The following is a 23,364-nucleotide window of genomic DNA, read 5'->3' as shown; positions in this document are numbered from 1 at the left end:
GACTTCAGTGGGTCCAGGATTTCATCCCTGGAAGCAAGCTAGAAACCTCACCTCCAACAACAATAACAACAACTGAGTTTAATAAGAGCTGAGCATTCCCCAGGGAAATAGGGCAGAACCTGGCAGCTGGATATCAAGTGGCAATATTTTCTATGGCTGCTCATAGCCAGAGGGCAAGAGGACACTGTTTCTAGCAGCTTCTGAAAGCTGCCTTTCCAAATTAGCCATTCTGGGTGGGTGTCACACAATATCGCTGCTGCTTGTTTATTGGCGTTACTTCTGACCCCTTTACAGCAATGACTCTCACCACAGCCTGAGGACAGGGACTCAATAGGTCTCCTGTGGGCACAGAAGCAACATGACATGCCATCAGTGCCAGTTCCCTCCTTGGGATTTGCACTAGAGTAAAGGAGGCCAAAGCACCATCCTTGTCCCCTCTGGGAATTAGATACTGTCTACCACCCATATGAATGCCTAGCAGAGCCCAGAAAGTGAGGTGCCTTGGCTTAATCCCCATAATCTCATCATGGAGGAGCTCAGTACACTGCAAACCTCTGTATCACATTCTGCTTTAAGAAAAGGAGTATTGTGGCACCTTAGAGACTAACCAGTTTATTTGAGCATAAGCTTTCGTGAGCTACAGCTCACTTCATCGGATGCATCCGATGAAGTGAGCTGTAGCTCACGAAAGCTTATGCTCAAATAAATTGGTTAGTCTCTAAGGTGCCACAATACTCCTTTTCTTTTTGCAAATACAGACTAACACGGCTGTTACTCTGGATTCTGCTTTAAGTGCTCTTCATTCCCTGAATGCCCTGTGATCCACCCTCTTCTCCTTCACTGCTTCCTTCCGTCTGTCTGTTCATCCTCCTTTTCCCCACTGTCTGTTGGGGGCCCTGCATCCTTATTATTTATTTGTTTTATTAACTGTATACTAAGTGAAAACCCAAACTGAAAGCCTTCAGTCAGGGAGGAAACAATGGCAGCTCCAGCATCTTGTTCCCATCAGACATGTGGCCAGTTCCTGGTACTGGGATCTGAACCCAGAGTTCTCTGCTCGAACGCTGTACGGGGTCATCGCCAACTCAGCCACAATGGCATGTTAGCTTTTGTGATCAAATCAGAAAGAATGTTTTATGCTATCCTTCAGTTGGCTGTGATGACTTCCAAACAGTATTTTCGGCCTCTTCTAGTCTCTGTCCTTCACTGGAGAATGCAAAGGCAAATGTGAAACTTGAATGTGAAACCTGATCGTGAGATACTGGGAGCAATTCAGGTGCGTAGGTACTGTGCTGAAGCAAAATCTGCTTCAAGGAATTGAGTCTAGTGTGTTTTCTTTTGAAAAACAACAAAATGACCTTACCTAGAACAATCAGGGTGATGCGATACCACTCGTACTGCCCGGCATTTTTAACTTTACACGTGTACTGCCCCGCATCACTTGGCTGCAGAGACACAATGTGTAAGGAGGCGTCTCCAGCTAGGAAATTGGAGGTGAAGGAAACACGACCTTTTTGCCCCTCATTCAGGTCATTATACACGTTGCCTCCAGAGTAGGTAATAACCTAAAAGGGGGAGTTAGCCACCAATCAGTCGGTCGAACCAGTCACTGTACTGTACAGCTCAACCAAACAAACGAATCACAAGAGACTCATATTTGAAACCAGGTCAGCTTGCAAAATAGGATTTCTATCTGGCAATTACTTTGGTTATTAGTAATTATGGAGATGTTGGTACTTATTCAGTTACGGTTGCACTGAGCTTTCTTCCTGTACCCAGAGTTTAATCCCTCTAAAAACTCTGTCATGGTTCAGTTTAGAAAACCCTTGTCTATGCTGGGATTTCAATCACCAGTCTAGCTGCACTGGTACAGACCCCTAGTGTAGACACAGTTTATACTGGTGTAGTGTGATTTACATTGGTGCTGCTTACCCTTTTCACTGGTAGAAACAGCACTACACTTCCATCCATTTACTGTAGGTACTTATACGCTCTCCGCCCCCATTACAGGAATATATGAGTGCATTACACTTTTAACGGATTTATCCTCTGTGAAATAGGGAAATTTTAACATCCCCATTTTAATTTATTTTTAAATTATTTTTTATTTGGGAAATTTTAATAAATTTACAAATACTTGCCATGTCAATATCAGAAACAAGACAACCATTATAGCTGTTAGCTTTTGTTTACAGAAACATTATACAGGAATGGAGTCGTTGTTGGATCATATTAAAGAAGTTCTATATTAAAATCACAAATGAGTTTGATTCCCCATAATTTAATTTCCAGGGTATTACTAATTAAGAGGTCTCTTGGTTTTTGGTACTGTTTCTCTCCCTCTTTGTGTGAAACTTGCAAGCTGCTAATTGTGTTAGTACATTCTAAGACAGAGTCTGTTCTCAAAGCAATTCTTTGTAACAACAACTACTCACACAGAGAGAGACTCAAAGCAATACTCTGTAACAACAGAAAAAGCACCCAGAGACTCCCCGCCCTTCTGTTGTATTCATCTCGCTTTGTTAACAATTGTGATTAAAATAGAGATAGAGGATGTATGTGGATGGCTGCTTGGTGTGGATAATAACTGAATGATCAGGGAGGTGCCAGCCTCAGAATCCAGTGTCCATCGGCTGAAGAAGGTGTCAAGTGGAAATAACCAGAGGACCCCTGGAGGGCAGACTGGAATCCACCCAACAGCCTCAAGAATGGGAGAACCAAAGAACAAGATAACATCTGGCAGCACGGAGCCGTCAGGAATGTGCTATCTGCTGATTGATTCAGCAACGGCATGATGAAGCAATTCCCACAGACTGGCATAGGAAGAAATTCCTATAAAAATGGACTCTAGAAAGTGAGAACTTTGGGGTCTGATTCTGCAAACCAACTTCCAGGAGCATCAGATGTGCATCTGACAAGGCCCTGCTCCCTCCTCATGTCCAGGCCACCTGGCCAGTGGCTTGGCATGAGCAACTCTAAGGCTGGTAACTATGATAACAACCTTGCAGAACGTGTGTGTGTGTGCGTGTGTGTGAATGAATGTGTGAATAAATATGAAATTGAATGGAATGTTATAGCTATAACTAACTGCTTACTATGATTCTTTCTGTATTCACAATAAATGTGGCATTTTGCCTTTTCCCCTTTAATAAGATCCTGCTGGTTTTTATTTTATTGGTATAACATCGTCAGATCTTTCATTTTAACATGATGTTACCCTATCCTAGAGTGAGCTTCATTACAACACCAATGTCATTTCTAGTGATTTTGTTAAGCTGAGTGAAATCTCAATATACACATATTTAACAGATCAGGCATGTCTATGTTAGTATTTAAAACAATTGGATAGGTGTGCTGGCTTTATCTGCAGGTGAATGTACTTTTTCTGAGAATTGAATAAAAGGTAACCACTTTTCTATGTTTCTATCTGTCCTTTGTCCATTTTGATGGATATGTAATTGGTGTGTTAATTTTTCCATAAGCAGAGCTTCCTATATGTTTTTGAACCATTGCTCTGTGTTGGACTGTTTTTTTCTTTTTCCAAAGAGAGGCTACGAGTAGCCGAGCAGCTACTGGCAGATGAGAGATTCATTCTCATTTCCTCCTGTGTGCCCGTTTCCACTAGGAGGATTGCCAGTTCATAGGCTAGTGTTGATACCAACCTACGTGAATAAGTTCTTCCCCTCAGTACAACAAGGAAACAGGGCTTCTTCTTGGTGGATGCTAATTGTGGCTGAACAGAGACCTACCGCTTTTTGGTCAGCTTTGGAATCATGCAGCAGCCACTCAATATCCAGGCTTCTTGGCTCCAGGAGGCCCAGACGGTGGTGACAGGGCAGAGTGACGTTTTCCTCAGCCACCCTCTTAAACTCCGTTTGAGCCCCAGACATCCAAACTAAACAGGAAGCTGAAAGACAGAAACCGGTGTTCAGTGACCAAGAGGAAGGAAACATCTATGAACTCACTGATTCAGCTGGGCCTGATTTTGGGGGACTCATTGCTTCATAGTAACAAAGAAAATGCAGTACTTTTGCTTACTGGACACTTTGTATCTGATTAAAAGTGGCACATGTTAATTGACATCAGGTTAGATTCGCCCCAGTGTTTGAGCTCAAAGAACAGGTTACTTTGGTCTCCACTGAGCTGTCAAGACTAAATTCACAAGAGGCTTTATTTCCAAAGTATACATAGTCTAAGCGCCATGAATGTTCCCCACATGTGCACACCACAGTCCTCTGTGCACCCCCTGGGGCTTGAGAGTGCTTCCTTCTTTACTTCCTTCTTCTTTTACACTTCCATGACCCAATAGCTTGCATTTCAGCCTGTAGCCTTCCAGCCTTTACATTAATGCCACTCCTGGCAGCCAGACTGGTCCCTGATGAGTGATGTAATGGGAGACTCTCCCGAACCCCAAAGGATGAGTTCAGTGTGATTGCAGTACTGAAAGTAAGAAGTCAAGCTCGGGAAATAAAAGCATGATATTCCGTAAAGCAGGCATGGCACAATTAGGTTAGTGAACTGGTTTTGAACCTTGATTGTCTTGAACCGTTTACCATTACAAAAAAAATCCTAACTTGGACCGCTAGAGGGAATCAAGATCCTTACGTGCATCTGACATCAAGAAAAAGGAAGACTGGGTAATGCCAGACAAAGCATTACATTTACATGCACTGTGTTAATATTAGGGCACTGTGAGTCATTATGAAACTCACCTGTTTTGGGGGTTCCTTACAAACTCAAAATTAAGCCCAGTTTCATGGAACTGTTATTAAATGAGGCTCTGTTCCAAATAGATCTTGGCTAAAGTATAGCTTTATAGCTTTTGCACTGTACCATGCCCATCTCACGGCTTTGATTAGAAATTAGCCCCAAGATGCTAATTTGGATCTTGATCCAAATGGCTCTGGGGTTCTGGGACACTGGGAAAGTTCTGAGCATTTGCCTCAGGGTCATCTCTGGTTCAGACATTAAATCAAGTGAAAAATGGCAGTTGTAACTGAGTTTTCACAGGGAGTTTTGGGATTTGTTTGAACATGTTTTTCAAAGTAAAATTCAGGTATGGCAAAAGATGTGCTGTTACATGTGGGATCACCACCTATCTGAAGGCAAACAGTCGAGCTTCATGGTGTCTTAGTCTTTCATCTTGTTCCAAGGGACAGACATCATTGCTGCTGTGAGGTAGCCACACGTTTAAAGGCATTTTAAGCAGACAGACGTTAACACAGTATTGCCAAACTCAACATTCAAAAATGATGGGTCAGGTTCCTAAAATAGGGTGACCAGTTTGCAAGTGTGAAAAATCAGGATGGGGGGGTAATAGGCACCTATATAAGACAAAGCCCCACAGTATCAGGACTGTCCCTGTAACATCGGGACATCTGGTCACCCTACCCTAAAATTGTGAGATTGCCTTAAAAATTATTAGATTTGTAACAAATAAAATAAATGTGGGCTTCTTTTTGGGTATGGAGACTTTAGAGCGCAATCAGATCATGTTTTCAAACTTACGTCTGCAAACATTAGGACTGGTATGTTTTTTATTATTCATTATTATTATTATTTATTAAAGGAAAGTTCCTGTCATTTCTTGATTCCATGAACTGGGGCTTTAAGAAAAAAACAAGTGTTGTGAGACTGTGAAGAAAATCACAAGAGTTGGCAACACTGCGGGACCTAGGGTGACCAGATGTCCCGATTTTACAGGGACAGTCCCTATTTTTTTTTTTTTCTTATATAGGCTCCTATTACCCCCCACCCCCGTCCCAATTTTTCATTCTTGCTGTCAGGTCACCCTAGTGGCACCACACTATGACTGTGCCTCAGAATTTACATTCAGAAAGGCTGAGAGGTTTTCTCCACCTCTAAGCTCTCCTTTACGTTTGTGTAAAGACAAGAGAGTCACAACAAGAATGATGCTTCCCTGGACTTCTCTTGCTTGCTCTCTCCCTCCCTTTATGACAAACTTTATCCTCAGAAGCGCGTATGCTGGAGCCAGGATTCCTGGGTCCTGTTCCCAGCTCTGCTCCTGAATTACTGTTTGACCTTCACTCCCTGTGCGTCAGTTTATCTATCTGTGTTGCTTAACTGATATTTGCCACATGCTTGGATAAAAGACACTGCTCAGGATATCTGTGCAATGTAATAGTGATACAATAATAACATGGGAAGAAAGGGGCTGAATGGTTGAATGTGTGTTCTGAATTAAACGCATGCATAGCCTATAAAATCTCTGCTCCCTGGGTAAGAATCACGATTTGTATGCCCAGTTGCATGCACACACCCCTTATATGCATTTTGCAGATTTCCCCCCTATCTTCCTTACAGATACATTTTTCTTACATGGCCAAAAGCATCTGTGACAAGTTATCACATCAGCCAGACTGAAGGCGGTGCCCAGCCGGTGCCTACTCCGCCCTCCTTTATACCCTGGCACTCCTTCAACATTTACTGCCACGTAGTTTAAGATGGGTGGATTCCTGCTGCAAATTAATCTCCCCCACCCTGCTCTTTACAGGAATCAACAGGCCCGGAGGAGGCCCCACTCAGCCACGTTGGCTGGTTTCTCTAAAGGGAAAGCTAATTCAATTTATAGCTGGATTCACTGATGCCAAAACTTCTTGTGACCACAATTGGGATCAGTTTTTTCATATCCCAAGTGCAATTATTTATTCTTTCTAAAGATAAATGCTTGTTTTCTATTATGGCCTAAATTGCTGGATCCTCCGTCAATTAAGCCACTGACACTCACTTGGTCAGTGGTTCTAAACCAGGGGTACGTGTACTCTTGGGGGTACACAGCGTGTTTTCCAGGGGGTACATCAACTCATCTAGCTATTTGCCTTTTTACAACAGGCTACATAAAAAGCACTAGCGAAGTCATTATAAACTAAAATTTCATATGATGACTTGTTTATATTGCTCTATAAACTATGCACTAAAATGTAAGTACAATATTTATATTCCAGTTGATTTATTTTAAAATTATATAGTAAAAATGAGAAAGTCAGCAATTTTTCAGTAATAGTGTTCTCTGATATTTTTGTATTTTGTATTTATTTATTTATTTATTTTATTTTTGTAAGCAAGTAGTTTTTAAGTGAAGTGAAACTTGGGGGTACACAAAAGAAATCAGATTCCTGAAAGGGGCACAGTAGTCTGGAAAGGTTGAGAGCCATTGCACTAGGTTAATCAATGAGCTTAATTGATCTGCCACTGCAGGGAGTGTTCACACACAACACTGACTAAACTCCCAAAGTCCTTTCTTTGCCATCAAACTGGGCTTCATGTATAACCTGGGTTGGATTTCCTAGGGAGGCAGCATCTTCTTTGGTTTCAGAGTAACAGCCGTGTTAGTCTGTATCCGCAAAAAGAATAGGAGTACTTGTGGCACCTTACAGACTAACAAATTTATTTGAGCATAAGCTTTTGTGGGCTACAGCCCACTTCATCGGATGCATCCTCATCTTCTTTGGGTGTCTCAAAGTCCTGGCCAGAAATATCTAGGTGAGATCACTGGGATACCACATTGTCAAAAATGCAACAGCATTCCATCCTCTCTGGTTTGGGGCTGGGAGAGAGGGCATGGGAGAGAAAAAATATCAAGAAACACTCCAGAAAACTCAGATTTTACTCCTAATTTTATAAACAGAGGAATTAAAAAAAAAACAAAAAACAAACCCACTTAATGGGTATAAAAATCAGCTGGCTCTGCTTATGGGCGATTGCCTAAGGAAGCAAAACCATCCATAATTGTTTGTGTGGTTATCTGTGAGCTGATAGGGATAGACATTTGCTGGTTTGCAAAAGCAACAGATACAGTACCCTGGAGCTGGTTCTGTGCATCATAGAGCCATAATATTTGTGCACAATGGGTACAGCACCTTTCCAGCCATCTCTAGGAAACCTTCCAGCCACAAGAGGGCAGAATCCACCCAAATAAGACATTATGCACTCCACTAAAGGTATACAACAGATGATTTCCCCAAAGGTCAGTTCCTTAAATTTCATCTACTAATAACGGAGTGGCTACGTTAAGTCTGATCCTGGATTCCTCACCCCAGCAGCACACCCACTTACTCACAGTCCTCCATGGAACCTGAGCACCATGTGATATATTTCAAAATTATTATAGCGTTCAGATTTTTAAAGCCTTTACTCACTCCTTACTCAAGCAAACTCCCACGGACAACAATGGGTTCTTTATTCCGAGCAAGGCCCATGACTCTGATCCTGTACAGCAATTCCTAGGTTGCTTAAGCTTTGGCTCACATCTGGGCACGTAGTCCTTAAAAATGAGTGTCCTCTTTAGCCCTCAGGCTAGCTGACGTTTCTCTCAGCACATCATAAAACAGAACACGTTGGTGAAACAGTTTTAATATTTAAACATTTATCTTTGTGCTAAAAGACAATGGATTTGGTCAACCACACAGGCCTTGCAGACAAAAGAAAGAGGTTTTGCTCTTTCATCCCAGTCTAATATTTGTATTAAAATTATAGAAATGTTTTAAGCAACACAAAAGTTCACACACCTAAACGGTATATGGTGGACAGCGTAATAACAAAGTTTCAGTTCTTTTTAGCAACACGTTTTTTAAAATATATGGGGCCAGATTCTGCAACCCTTAGTCATACTCACTCCTGAAGTTTCCAAGAACTTCAAAATGACTTGTGATTTTGAGTGCCTCAATTTTTGGTACTCAACTTGAGACACTTTAAAGGGGGATGATTTTCACAAAGTCAGGTGTCTCCGAGTACCATTCCCTCCCCTCTGCAATGTTCACTGAAATCAGTGGGATTACTCAAGGAGTAAGATACTACTCAATATGAGAAAGCCCTTAACTCCTTCACCAAAAGATATATGTACACATACATACGTGGATGTACTTAAACACACATACCATGTACACGTGCCAGCATACACTTTCATGCATATATACAAGATACACGTGCAAAACCACATTTACTTACACATCTGAAACAGGTGCACACATATACAAATGCATGCACACATTCAACAAACATGCAGGAACACATCAGATAATCACGCATGAACACACTCACAGCACAAATGCACACATACACACAGAATGGGATTAGAAACTAACATATTTTGTCAACATTTCTATTTATAGGAAAATTCTAATACTGAAAGCTAAAGCACTTCTGGACCTAAATCTTTTATTAGCTTCAGAAGAGAGGTTGAACCAGGACTAATATTAAATATAAATTACACATTTTAAAAAATAAGTTTTGCTTCAATCATTTATGGACTACTGGAGAGAGAATGAATGACCCAGAGAAATTTTAGAGGCTTCTGGATATGGGGTACACTTAGTGACACAGTGAGAATCTGGTCCAAAATATCCCATCCATGATCATTTGAAAAATGAATTCTTAAAATTGGTTTTGAAAACTTTAAGTCATTTTGAGGCCTTGTTGTTTAATTTACAAGCAGGTTCTTCAGCTACACTTTTTATCATTTATTTTGCTTTATCTGGGGGGTACGTTGCTAAGTCTCTTCCAGAAGGTTGACATTGGTCTGCGAAGTAGACAAGTAACCTGCAATTTCCCTGTGACTGAAGCTAAACAAAGACAGCTTGTACTAGTATCAGGCATGTGGAGGGCTGTCTCAGCTTGGTTGGATGATTTGGGAGAGTAGCAAGGCACTTAAGCACATGCTTAAATCCATCTGTGATGCTGGCACAAGGTCCCCATTCCTCACTTGGAAAGTGACAAACACGTAGCTGGAATTAATCTGGCTCATGAGTGTGTTAGCAGGGCCGTCCCTAGCTGTTCTGGGGCACTACACAGCCCCCCCATGGGGGCGGGGAGGGGCAGGCCTCTGGGGGGGGAGAAACGGGGGGAGCTGGCCCCAGGCCTCTGCGGGGGGGGGGGGCTGGTTTGGGGGGCAAGGGGGAACCACCTTGCAGCACTCACCGGCAGTGCGGCTGGCGCCGGGTCACTGCACTCCTGCCACCCACAGGTGAGTGCAGCCCCAGCCCTGCTGCAGAGCTCAGGGAGTGGGGGCAGGGGCCTGGGGAAGAGCCAGAGCAGGGGCTGGAGCAGCACACAGCTGCCCAGGGCACCAGGAAATTTCGTGCCCCAAATTTCCTGGTGCCCTACGCAGCTGCGTACTTTGTGTATGGGTAAGGATGGCCCTGTGTGTTAGTGTTGTTAAAATATGTATTAGAATTATAAAAATGTGCTTAGTGTTTAGTCTTTATTGAATGTTTGTAAATTGCTGCGTGCATTAATCTCACATATAACATCTGTATCCCATGAAGGTAGTATTTAAGTGTTTGCTTTTTAAGACTCCGTAACTATGTAAATCATAGAATCAGAGGTTTCAGAGTAGCACCCATGTCAGTCTGTATTCGCAAAAAGAAAAGGAGGACGTGTGGCACCTTGGAGACTAACCAATTTATTTGAGCATGAGCTTTCGTGAGCTACAGCTACAATCATAGAATCTCAGGGTTGGAAGGGACCTCAGGAGGTCATCTGGTCCAACCCCCTGCTCAAAGCAGGACCAATCCCCAACTAAATCACCAGACAGAGGGACATGAATTAGTGTGAGATACTGGCTTCCAACAAAAGGCATTAGGCTTTGCCCAGCAGAGAAGGCCCATCAACACCAGATGACAAAATACTTTGTTGATTGCTCACCCCCTCACTCCCTTTGAAGAGGAGGCGTGCAAGTGAATTCCTCCCATCAGCTAAGTTTGCAGCTGGAAGCAGAATTGGGGAAGGAATAAAAAAACCTTAACAAGGAGGAACTGCACCTCTATGCTGGACTCTCGAGGGCAAGGTTTTCTAAGCATAAGCAAGAGATTCCCCAGTGTTTAACCTGGGTTAGCCCCAAGGGACATATACAGCTTGCTTATTATAGAAGCTTTTATTGTCTTTTGAAACTTAAGGCTGTAACTCATTTGTGTAAAGAGAAAAGGAGTACTTGTGGCACCTTAGAGACTAACCAATTTATTAGAGCATAAGCTTTCGTGAGCTACAGCTCACTTCCTCAGATGCATATCGTGGAAACTGCAGCAGGCTTTATATATACACAGAGAATATGAAACAATACCTATTCCCACCCCACTGTCCTGCTGGTAATAGCTTATCTAAAGTGATCATCAGGTGGGCCATTTCCAGCACAAATCCAGGTTTTCTCACCCTCCACCCCCCACACAAATTCACTCTCCTGCTGGTGATAGCCCATCCAAAGTGACAACTCTTTACACAATGTGCATGACAATCAAGTTGGGCTATTTCCTGCACAAATCCAGGTTTTCTCACATCCCCCCCCACCCCCATACACACACAAACTCACTCTCCTGCTGGTAATAGCTCATCCAAACTGACCACTCTTCAAGTTAAAATCCAAGTTAAACCAGAACATCTGGGGGGGGAGGGGGGGAGGAAAAAACAAGAGGAAACAGGCTACCTTGCGTAATGACTTAGCCACTCCAAGTCTCTATTTAAGCCTAAATTAATAGTATCCAATTTGCAAATGAATTCCAATTCAGCAGTTTCTCGCTGGAGTCTGGATTTGAAGTTTTTTTGTTTTAAGATAGCGACCTTCATGTCTGTGATCGCGTGACCAGAGAGATTGAAGTGTTCTCCGACTGGTTTATGAATGTTATAATTCTTGACATCTGATTTGTGTCCATTTATTCTTTTACGTAGAGACTGTCCAGTTTGACCAATGTACATGGCAGAGGGGCATTGCTGGCACATGATGGCATATATCACATTGGTGGATGTGCAGGTGAACGAGCCTCTGATAGTGTGGCTGATGTTATTAGGCCCTGTGATGGTGTCCCCTGAATAGATATGTGGGCAGAATTGGCAACGGGCTTTGTTGCAAGGTTAAGTTCCTGGGTTAGTGGTTCTGTTGTGTGGTATGTGGTTGTTGGTGAGTATTTGCTTCAGGTTGCGGGGCTGTCTGTAGGCAAGGACTGGCCTGTCTCCCAAGATTTGTGAGAGTGTTGGGTCATCCTTTAGGATAGGTTGTAGATCCTTAATAATGCGTTGGAGGGGTTTTAGTTGGGGGCTGAAGGTGACGGCTAGTGGCGTTCTATTTTCTTTGTTAGGCCTGTCCTGTAGTAGGTAACTTCTGGGAACTCTTCTGGCTCTATCAATCTGTGTGTGTATGTTTATTTGCTTTAACCTTGTGAATAACTCTCTCATTTCCCTTTCGTAGTTAATACATGGTTAGATAGTTTATTAGAGGATTGGCTAAAATTGTTGTCTTTGGTGTAAGATCTAAGGCACAACAGACCCATTTGTAAGTGACTGGTCCTTTGGGACTGGGAGTACTGTTGATTTAGGTACAAGTGACTCTCTATTGCCAAATTTCAGAGTAGCAGCCGTGTTAGTCTGTATCCACAAAAAGAAAAGGAGTACTTGTGGCACTGATGAAGTGAGCTGTAGCTCACGAAAGCTTATGCACAAATAAATTTGTTAGTCTCTAAGGTGCCACAAGTACTCCTTTTCTATTGCCAAAGCAAGCTTACCTAGGTGACAAAATAGACTGGATTATCAAGGGAACTGTCTGTGACTTCATGGATGATACAATGAGGATGCAAAGGCCAAGGAGAACTGTTTTGTTATAGAGTTATGATCCAACTATTCCACCCACTGGGCATTGCAATTAATATCTATGCTGCAAGACCAGTCATTTCTTAGTACAAATACCGTGCAATTAAAAATAATAGGTTAGCACTTTACAAACGTACATTGTGTCAACACCCGTGTGGGAGAGAGAACATCATCCCAATTTTACATTTGGGTAAAATGAGCCACTGGGGGGTTAAATTGACTTGTTCCAGAGCAAGGAGTGGAAACCAGGACTCAAGATTCCCAGTCCTGTGTGCTAACCAAGGCTGCCCAGAGGAGCGGGGGAAAGAAAGAGGGAGGCCAAAGGGGCAGTTTGCCCTGGGCCCCCATTTGAGAGGGCTCCCAAACGGAGTAAAGTTGCAACCTGGTACACGGAGTTGCAGTGCCGCTCACTGAAATTTGACTCAGCAGCCTCTCCTTTAGGCTGAGTGGCACTACAATCCCATACCCAGGTTGCAGTGCCCAGAGTTGAGTGTGGTGGGGGCTTGCTCTCCAGCTCGCCCCCACCTTGAAATCCTCTCAGTGGCAATTTTTTGGAAGGGTGAGGGGCCCTCAGTTTCAGATTTTGCCCAGGGCCCCTAAAAACCTCTGCGCAGCCCTGACATTAACCATTAGACCCTATCCCCTCCTTTTGTGTTATGTTTCCCGTTGCCATTTATGATTCCAGTCTTAACACTTCGCTACCCTCCACAGCATTTGAAGTCCAAACAAATGTAAAATGGTGTCCTTTTACAAAGAGATGGCGATTTGACATTCTTTTCCGCAAGTGGAGGAGGAGCTGGGGGTGGATGGAAGTCTCCTAAGGGTAATTAGCTCAGCCAAGACTATGTTTTGGGACATCTGCTTTTTGTATTCCTTGGCCAGCTGAGGGATATGGGTCAGGGGTCACCTTCTCCCAAGAGCTTGAACGCGCCGAGTGAGCAAGATCCAGCCGCCAGTGCATGCCGCCTGCCGCCTGCCCCACTCGGCCTCTCTCTGATTTCAGGAATTTGGTTGTGAGGCGAAAGCGTCTCGAATGAAAAATGTGAGCTTGCAGTCAGCTCCCGCAGGGACGGCAGAGCTGTATCAAAACACAGAGGTCAGCAGATCCCACCCATACAAAACACAGCACTGCAAAGGTCCTCTCTCTGATTGAAATCACATGTGCTTGGGATGGAGGCTTGAGAACAGGATTCCTGCACAGCAATGAAATAAAACTGAAGGAACATGCGTGTTGCGGCGTTTCCAAGTGATGATCTGAGGCTTTTGGAAGCAGAGCTGCTGAGGAGTTAATCAGGCCCCAGCAAAACAGAAAAATACAGTTTAATGAAGGAAAACATTTGTTTTAAAAGCTAACAGGGACTGAGAGGGGGAGGGCAGGTGAGGCTAAAATCTGGCTGCTGCTATACAGACTCCTACCAAAAGAAACACCACTAGCTGTGGGAGTTGGTGGGGTGAGAGTTGGCCTCCCTTGTTTTGGCTCATCCAAATATGTTTCAGAGGAACCACTCCTCAGGCACTCTGTGACAAGAGCCCGAGAGGAGCATCATACGATGGGAGGGATGAAGATGTCAGGGGAGGGCCTGGTCCACATATGCATATGCATACCACAGCCTCTTTGCACTGCTCCTGTGCAGTTTCTCTTGCCTCTTGTAGGGCTAGATCGTGCAATTGTACAGGGTACTTGTCTAAGTCGGAATGCAGATGCATACTCGGGTCTTGATCTTGCAAAAGGTTCCCTCAGCATGGGCCACTTAACCCCTTGCTGAATTCAAATGGGATTGTGAACTCCAGGGCATTATCACTGCACCAATGGATATCTTTACCGGATCGTTCAGAAGCCATTTCAGAAATATACATAATACCATTAGGGGATAAGGAGGTGCTGGCATTTTGCTTTTCTCTATGTACCACTATCACTAAAACTATTATTTTTTTAGTTAAATATGTCTGTTCTGATTCTGGTTGTTATTACTACTTTTCAATGGGGCAGAGAACACATGGGTTTTGCATGAACCTCTCTACGCTGTTTTAGTCCTTCTAAGCACAGGACTCTGACTGGGTGAATTGGCTAGAAATGGATAGACAGCCCAGCCACGTGGAAGTCATGGAGGGTGACACATGAGAAAAAGGCAGGTATTCTGATATGAACAGTATAGCATCTGATGTTTCCTCTAAAGATAGGAGACATAGGAGCTTCCATAACCAGAACAGATCAACGGTCCATCTAGTCCAGTAGCTTCTTCCTAACTATAAATTGTTTAAAAAAACAAACGACCAAAACCAAACACTTCATGGCACACACAGTTCTCCCTTGGGAGAGGATGAGGGAGAAAATGAAGCACACTTTACAGATATTAGTAACATTGTTTGATGTACAACTGGAAGGTGCTTAGATGCTATGGTGATGAGGGAAGTATAAGAACCTATTCGGAATAGAATAAAATAGAATCTCCTCCACATTTAAAATACATCAATCAATATGCAATGCTATGAATGCGGGTTAAGGATGACATTTCCTGATTAGTGATCTGATTATACCCTGCAAGCATAAGGGTTGATAGCTCTTTTAATATTTTCCTCGTTAAAATTACTGCAGACGCTATCTTTATTTCCACAAGGGTCTAATCCTTTTGTTATATTACTATTAGTAGTACTGATTTGTTTACTTCAGTGAGATCCTGCAGCAGCAAGTTCCATGGGTGAACAGTTCTACATTTACTTTTAATTCCATCAGGTGCCCTCTTGTTCCTATAATATGGGAGTGGGCAAACACTCTCCATACTATTTTTGACCAGATATACCACTATCAGATCCTCTGTTGCTCTTCTTTCCATACTAAATAGTTCTCATCATTTATTTCTTAAAAAAGTAATCCAAGGACTGATGCAATATTCTACAAAGGCTGCAGGGAACATATTATTATTATGGTGTTTTCTAGAACAGTAGTGCTCAGAAGCTGAACCAGAATTGGAACCCCATTGTGCTGGGAGTTCTACAATCATAACACGGAAGACAGCCCCTGTCCCAAAGATCTTACATTCACGTTGCTGAAAACAATGGGTGAAATCCTGGCCCTAATGAGGTCAATGGAAGCTTTGCCATTGACTTCAGTAGAGTCAGGATTTCATCCAGATTCTTGAGGAGGGATGGGGGAAAACAAGAAAGAAATTGGACTTTGATTTAGATAGGGGCTCTGTGGAGGCAAACAATGTCTAGGCACTGGGATAATTTTTTTTTTTGGTTTGGTTGGTTGTTTTTTGATTTTCAAATTAATGTTTAATGCTAGTAAAAGGTGTCAGGTTTACAGCCTTCGAGACCAAAGCAAACACAAAACAAGATGCTAGAGCTTCATCTTCCAATTTTAGAATGTTTATACAATGAAAGGTATGAAGTACCTTAGCCTGCTAGCTAAAAGTCCAGGTGTTTTATTAATAAAAGAGTCAAGATGTCTGCTTCTTTACAGTAACATGGCTCAGCTAAGCCACTGAGTAATTCAGCTGTTCATTTCAGGCTGTGTTTTTCAGATCTTTGCAGAGAATCTGTCAGTACATCTCCCAGATACATTAGGGCGCTGAAACACCTAAGGCTGTCCCCCAAACATTCACACAGACAGTGGTGGAATCTATGCCACTCTGGGTGCCCTACAAAGCTGTGCCTTGAGGAAGAGAGAGAATGGGACAGAGCTCCATGAAAATATGAGACATTCTGCTGGCTTTTCTTCAACAAATACCCGCGATTTAAAGCAAGGTTGAGAATATGAGAGGAAAGATGAGGACGAGGAAGGAAATAAAATACTTTGTATTTCTATAGTCTCTTCCATTTGAGGAAGACAAAGAACTGTGTAAGCATGAATTTATTAAGCTATAGCATCGTGCCAGTGAGGCAGGTATTATTATACTTATTTAACAGATGGGAAAACAGAGTCACTGAGGGGTGAAGTGACTTGCCCAAGCCATGGAGTGAATCAGTGGCAGATGCAGGAATAGGAACCAAGTGGAGCCTGGATTTCATGCCAAGTGACCTGGCTCTCAGGAGCCTGTTCTAAGCATTAGAGAACACATTGCCTCTCATTATTTATTGTGATTACATATTGTTTGTATTACAGGAGCACCTGGAGGCTGCCATCTGACAGTAGCGTTCCATTGCGCTAAACACAGAGTGAAATCCTGGCCCTACTGAAGTCATTGGAAGCTTTTCCATTCAATGGAGTCAGCCTTTCACCCATAATCAGACAGTCGCTGCCTTAAAGAATGTACAGTCCAAACAGAGAAGAAAGACAAAGGCTGGGTCTCAAGGATCTTTAACATGAGTAAATCTATGTCAAGTCAATGGAACTATGTGGATTTACGCCAGCTGAGGATCTGGCTCAGGGTACATATCTTTCCTGTGCAAACCCTGGGTTCAGATTCTCCATTTGTTAACACAGATACAATTCTATTGACTTCAGTGGCGATGCAGCTGAGTAGCTGTGCAAACCTCAGACTGGAGTCTTTACAGGGAGCGTTATTTCAAAATGTACAGACCTACACTGCATGCCCACCCCACGCTCAAAGGGGAATGGAGTAGCCCAGTTCTCTACTTTCCTCGTCAACTGGAAGGCCCAAAGATGGAATGTGGGGGCTCCGCTGAGATGTTCAGTTCTGAAAATTCAGGGCAAAGAAAGACTGGAAAGTTACATTTGGGAGGGTAATAAAAGAGTTGCTTCTGAACAAACCACTATCAAAACAATTTTTTGTTGTTGTTTTAGGCTCCAAAGCAAGACAAAAGTTCTCCAAAAAGGGCTGGCCTATGGCTCCATTTCCTCTGGTGTTTTTCTTCACAGGTGGGTAAATTTAATTTTTTAAAGTCAAAGAAAAGCTATTCCAAAGTAAACTGAGTGCTTTATTGCATCTCTTTATTGCTGCAGCAATAATCCACAGTGAAGACAAATGCACTTCCAAGATACAAGCTTCATCCCTGTTAACCACTTTCATGTTACCTTTGTGAAATGCTCAGTCATATTCCCATAATTGTGTGTTAACAGGGTATGACATTTCACTTATCCAGTACAAGCATTGCTAATATGATGCAAAATGAATGCATAATATATTAGCACTCTGTCACTTTTCATATTCCCGCCCACTCTCAAACATGCAGCCACAGTTTACTCTAGGGCAGAAAACGAACAGCAGAACATCTCCGTTAGTCTTGTGAAAAAGATACATTAAATTCTGTGTGGCTCCAATGGATCATTTTTTTGAATGAGAGCTGTGGGCTTGTGGCCAAGCGCGGGACTGGGTACCAGGAACTACTAAAATCTAATCCGAGATTGGACTAGATTCCCTCTTTAGCCTTGCATCAATCACCTAACCTGCCTCAGTTTCCTCACCTTTAAAATGGACCTAATAATACTCTCCCACTACACAGGGAAAGTGTGAGAATTAATTAATTAGTTTATGCTTGCAAAGTTTTTGGAAGATGGAATGTAAATGCTAAGGGTCTGATTCTCTTCTTGTTGTACAGTAATGTCATTCCACTGTCTTCAGTGGAGTTTCTCCTGATTTACGTGGCTATAAGTAAGAGGAGGATCAAGCTGTGAGTAATCTTATTAGTATTATTTAATGCTATTCTCCACATCCCTCCCAGGGTTTGGCCTAGCACAATGCCAGCTGCAAGCAATCCCTTAGGACTTTGGGTTGGAAATGAGACTACTGTCTGCTCCCTTCATCCTTTCCCAGGTTTTTTCCACTACCATGAGGAATTAAACAATTCTGTACGCATAGTGCTGTCTCCCAAAAGACAAGAGGCAGAGTTCCATGCATCACACTCCAGGAGTCACATCACCAGCCCAAGCAAAGCAAGGAGTGTATTGGAATGTAAATCGGACTTTATATATTGAAAGATAAGCAGGCATGTGGATATTAGAAAGCGGGTATCTTTGTTGTCCCCCAAGCTCATCAGAGGTACTGAATGCTAGTTTGTGTTACACTGAAAAAACACTCAGCTCGCACTTCTGTAAAAGGCACTGTGTCCAGAAGGATCCCAAGGCTCTTTCCAATCAAATTTACAAACTGAAGGTCAAATCCTGCACAGTTTGCTCATGCTAGCAATCCCACTGATGTCAAAAGAGCTACTCATAGCTCACGAAAGCTCATGCTCAAATAAACTGGTTAGTCTCTAAAGTGCTACAAGTCCTCCTTTTCTTTACATAGGAGAAAGGCATACACTGTTTGGAAGGACTTTTCCCACCATGGAAGGGAAGCCACCTCTGAGGCAGAACACAGCAGTTGTTTTAACTGACACGTAGCAACATGGCACAATAGCTACTCCATTCCTCTTTGAGCATGAGGTGGGCATGACACAATAGCTACCAATACCAATGTGTACCGTGGCACAATAGCTACCAATGCTAAAGGGACTGAAAATTCAGGATCAGAGAATGCAAGAAGAATGTATTGCTAAGTGCTAAATAAATTAAAAATATAATAATGCCAGACTTGGCCAAATGTTTTTCACACTGGCTTGCTACTGATTAGATATATTCTTAGTTCGAAGTGACTGCCATGAAAGAACAGCTACAGTGCGTATTACAAACACACGCACAGCCTCCCCCACCACACACACAGACACAGCAATCGTCTGGAAAGGATTCCATCCCCAACAAGATTGAAATCTATAATTTGAAGGTCAAATCCTCAGCTGATACAAATCAATGTGGCTACCTTGGCTTCAGTGGAACTATGCCAGTTGATGCCAGCTGGGGATCTGACAGTTAGTGTGCCAGGAAATGTGATCACATTTGGGCCAAAGAAAGTTTTCTGCAATACGCGTTATCAACTACTGTTTTAGAACCTGAACAAGGTAATTCTAATCCCCATTTTTAAACATCCTAACCCTAATCTTCCTCCCTGTGCTAATGGATTAAAGGTATTGAAGAGACAGCTGCACCTGCACTGAATATAAACTACTAAATTGTTTCCTTGAATATGCAAGATGAATACTCTAACAAATCTATGACCACTTAGGACTTGTTGCCAGAGTGCTGCACACCACAGTTAGTTGGAACTAAATAATGTTAGCAATTTTTTGCACTAAACATTTTTTCATTGAAAAATGGCCTTTCTTCAAAAACAAAACTTTTCACAAAATATTGTTGACATCATTGAAATTTTCTGTTTTTGTGAAATATTCCATGACCTTTTTAAGTATGTTTATCAAATCATTTTTGAATTGCTTTTGTTATTTACCAAAAATATGTTTTTTTACGCAAAACTGGAGGTTTTGGTAAACAAAATGGTTTGAAAACAATTTCAATAAAAAATTAGTTAAAAATATCTTGAAATTTTTTTAATAATGAAAATGGATCCATTTCAAACCCTCTGCAATGGAAACATCTTTGAAATTTTGAATTTTGAATTTTTCACCAAATCTTTTCACCAAATCTTTTCCCCCATTTTCAAAGCAGCTCTGAAAGGGGTGAAAGGGTTAAAACTCACTCCAAAAGCACCACTTGAGCAAAAGAGAAATCTGCATTATCTACTAGCAGTATGGGGATCTATGTCATATAGTAAAGCAGTTCTGATTCTATCCAGCAGAGGACAATAGTGCCACAGATACAAACTATGGCGTTCATTACCTTACCTTTTCCTCTATTTACTGGGGACAGTATTAACTAAATATTCTGTAACAAAAACTTCCCCCTTCCCATTGTGACAGGGAAGGAGGGTGAAGGTATCATTTCAAGCACATGGAGTAGCACTTGTTAACCCACCCACCCGTTCAATCAAAAAGGAAGGAGACTGGTTCTTGGATTGGGGTTTGTTTTCTTGGCGACTGAAACAGACTTTTTCTGTGAAGCCCACAAAGGTTAAACCACCTCAGCAAAAACAAAACGAAACACCCTCTGATTCATCTCCCACAATAAACATGTCCATCCAGTCACACACACAACTGATAAAACAACAACAATAAATAGAACCTTCCCCTATGGCTCTCATCTTGCTTTCTGCTGCTGCCTCTTTCCATTGTAAGCTCCTTGGGGCAGAAACTGCATCTTCTTCTCCATCCCTAGTAGCTCATTGTGGCCTTTTGTGAGGTCTAAATGCCCAGGTCCAAGACACAGTGATTCATTCACAGACCTTATGCCATCATTGTTGAAAGGAAGAACCCTGCAGTAATTGGCATGCTAACATGGGATTCAGGACCCCAGGGTTGCCCCAGGGTTGCCACAGTTGTGACCTTGGGCTCAGCTCTTCATCTATGTGGTGGGTGGTAACAGCACTTCTCTATCTAACAGCGGTGTTGTGAGGATAGAAACATTAATGACGGTGAGGGGAACCTAACAAAGACTGGATATTTGTATGGATACCAGGAATAGCCAGAATTATCAAAATAGCAGCACATTTTGGAAGGAATATTAAACCTTGTGATTCAGGGCTTAAGCCTCTTCTGACTCTTAGAGACCTATGTGGGGGACAGATTATGCCACATCTGCCTACGCTGCTGGGTTCTTAAGCCATCTTTTGAAGCATTTGTTTGTTTGGCATGTTCTTAAGTGCACAGGGCACTGTCCAATGGCAAAGGCTTCATGAGCCTAAGGCCATTGCTGAGGGAAGCCCCGGATGGGAACATACAAGTGCCATGTCTGCCAAATATGCCTGTGACCTTTGCGCAAAAGAGGAATGCAGTTCTGTTAGGGACATGTCCCAGTTTCACAGTCAGGGCTACTGTAGGTGTGGCTGAAGAGGCAGAGCCCTTTGCATCTGGGTATCAGTGTCCTGAGAGTAAGGAAGCTCTGACTGAGAGCTACGAATACACCACTGAGCTCTGGTGAGCAAGCAGTGTTTCCAACATGTGGAACAGAGGAGGAAAAAGACAAAGACGGCATTTGGGCAACAGTTGAGTGTATTCGCTAATTAGATCTGAAAAGGTCAGGCATGTTATCAAGGAACATACTGTAAAGGTCAGATGGAGTATATACAGCTAAGCCTAGGAGGAATGGGTAACCCCCGTTCATGTCCACCTAAACTCTGCCACAGAGACTCTGAATTCTCACCTTCCCCTCATTGTATTGAAGGGGGCTGACCACAACATAGGCTTCGACTTAAATAAAAGTGTCATTGAACTTTTCCCTTGTCCTCATCCAGATCCTGGGAAGCCCCTATAGCAACGTGACCGACCAACTCCCTCACATCAAGAGTTGTTTGCATCAAGAGTGGCTTCAGCTACTGGCACAAGTGGGAGGTATGAGAAAACGATGTGGCTGCACAAGGGAGAACACTGGTCTTGTAGATGTAATGAAGTATGGGATTCTCACCATTCAAAAAAAGAGAGAAGAATGATGATCATTATTAATTAGGCTCTATGTGATGAATTATTGTACACATTTGTATTTGTCATCCAGTTTTTTGAATCTGCTGGATTTATAATGGAACATTGAACTCGTATTTAATCTGCACTTTCTTTGACATATCCTAAACCCACTAGTGGTTGCTCTAAGTGACTAAGTACCCTGGTCACTGGGTCCAGCTGAACTGTACTTGATGCAGGACCTAAGAAGTTGGAGAGAAGTCTCTTTATACTTTACCTTTACATTCCTCTGCTCTTGGGGACAGCTCAGTGGCACCAATTCTAGCTGCCTAGTAGCTCTCATTCACTGGAACTTCCAGGGAATGTCCTGAGCAAGGAGATAACAGAGCAAGTGCCTCCATGCAGATTCAGATCCCAGTGGATTCATGTGGTTTGGAGGCAGATCTGTAACCTATTCAGAGAGGGAGGGACCAACCCTGCACAATGATCAGAGAGAAACTTTACAAGGGGGAGCCTCAGAGCATTCTTCCGATTAGCCCCTGCTTGTAGGGACAGATCTAACCCTAAAGAAGAGCTTCATGGATCAGTGAAAAGAGGAATGGTTTGTAGCAGCAAATTCAACTCCTGTCTAATCTACTGTTGGAATAGTTTGCATTCTCTTAACTATAAGACTAGCATGTGTTATGTAGGAGGTCAAACAAGATGCTCACAGTAGTCCCTTCTGGCCTTCTAATCGATGAATGAAAAACTTCTGGACTTGGCCCAAAGGGTGGACTTTTGGCAAGTCTGTGCCACACTTTCCCCAGCTGTAAAGCAGATGATAATACTTACCTGTGTCTGAGGGTGTAAGACTTAAATAATTAATGGTTGGCAAGAGCTTGGAGACCTTTGGATGAAAAGTGTTATTAACCGCGCATTAAAAACATCTTTTCTTAAGCAACTTGCATCTGAGCCCTTTCCCTCAGTTCAGTAATGTAGGAGATAGACACCCATCTCTTCACAGAAGGAACTCTTTGCAATCCTGCACAGCTCCAAACCAAGAAGAGACCATTTTCCAGAGGATACAAGTTTTCAGATATTCCACTGAACAACACCCCTCAAAATGCAGAGACAACTACCAGACCTCCCCCACTCCGTCCCCAGGAATGAGTCTTTTCACAGGCTGTGAAACCCTGTCACTCAATATCTCCCTCATCTGTCACTGTGACACTGCCCTGGGCTGCACTGAGATTACAGAGCAATGAAAAGCTCTGTTTGAAAATGCATTCCTAAAATCCCCAAGGAACATGGTTTAAGCTCAGCTCTTATCACATGTGGAGGGAAACACGGGCCTGCAGGGAATGGCTGAAAGTCTCCTGCCAGGGTTTGACCTGGAGGGTAATTTAACACAAGGGCTATGTGTTCTGGCCCCGGGTATCCAAGTTGCTTTCATGTGCAGGACAACTCCAGGGCCTCAGTATTTGTCTATTTCTTGGCGTGGTT

The 23,364-nt window shown here is 42.8% G+C and overlaps 1 protein-coding gene across 1 annotated transcript in view; it reads right to left on the bottom strand.

Moving 5' to 3' along the window:
- The window catches only part of CLMP (CXADR like cell adhesion molecule), a 72,831-nt gene that overhangs the window by 9,206 nt on the left and 40,261 nt on the right, over positions 1-23,364 (bottom strand). Inside the window, exons 2-3 of the mRNA XM_084611940.1 lie at positions 3,750-3,907; positions 1,364-1,565 (exon numbers count right to left, since the gene is read on the bottom strand). Of these exons, the coding sequence (XP_084468066.1) occupies positions 1,364-1,565; positions 3,750-3,907 (360 nt within the window). The remainder of the gene's footprint in view (positions 1-1,363; positions 1,566-3,749; positions 3,908-23,364) is intronic.

The sequence above is a fragment of the Lepidochelys olivacea genome (assembly GCF_965140295.1).
Source record: "Lepidochelys olivacea isolate rLepOli2 genome assembly, chromosome: 22".
In the NCBI taxonomy this organism is placed as follows: domain Eukaryota; kingdom Metazoa; phylum Chordata; order Testudines; family Cheloniidae; genus Lepidochelys; species Lepidochelys olivacea.
This window is presented reverse-complemented; position numbering and strand designations above follow the sequence as displayed.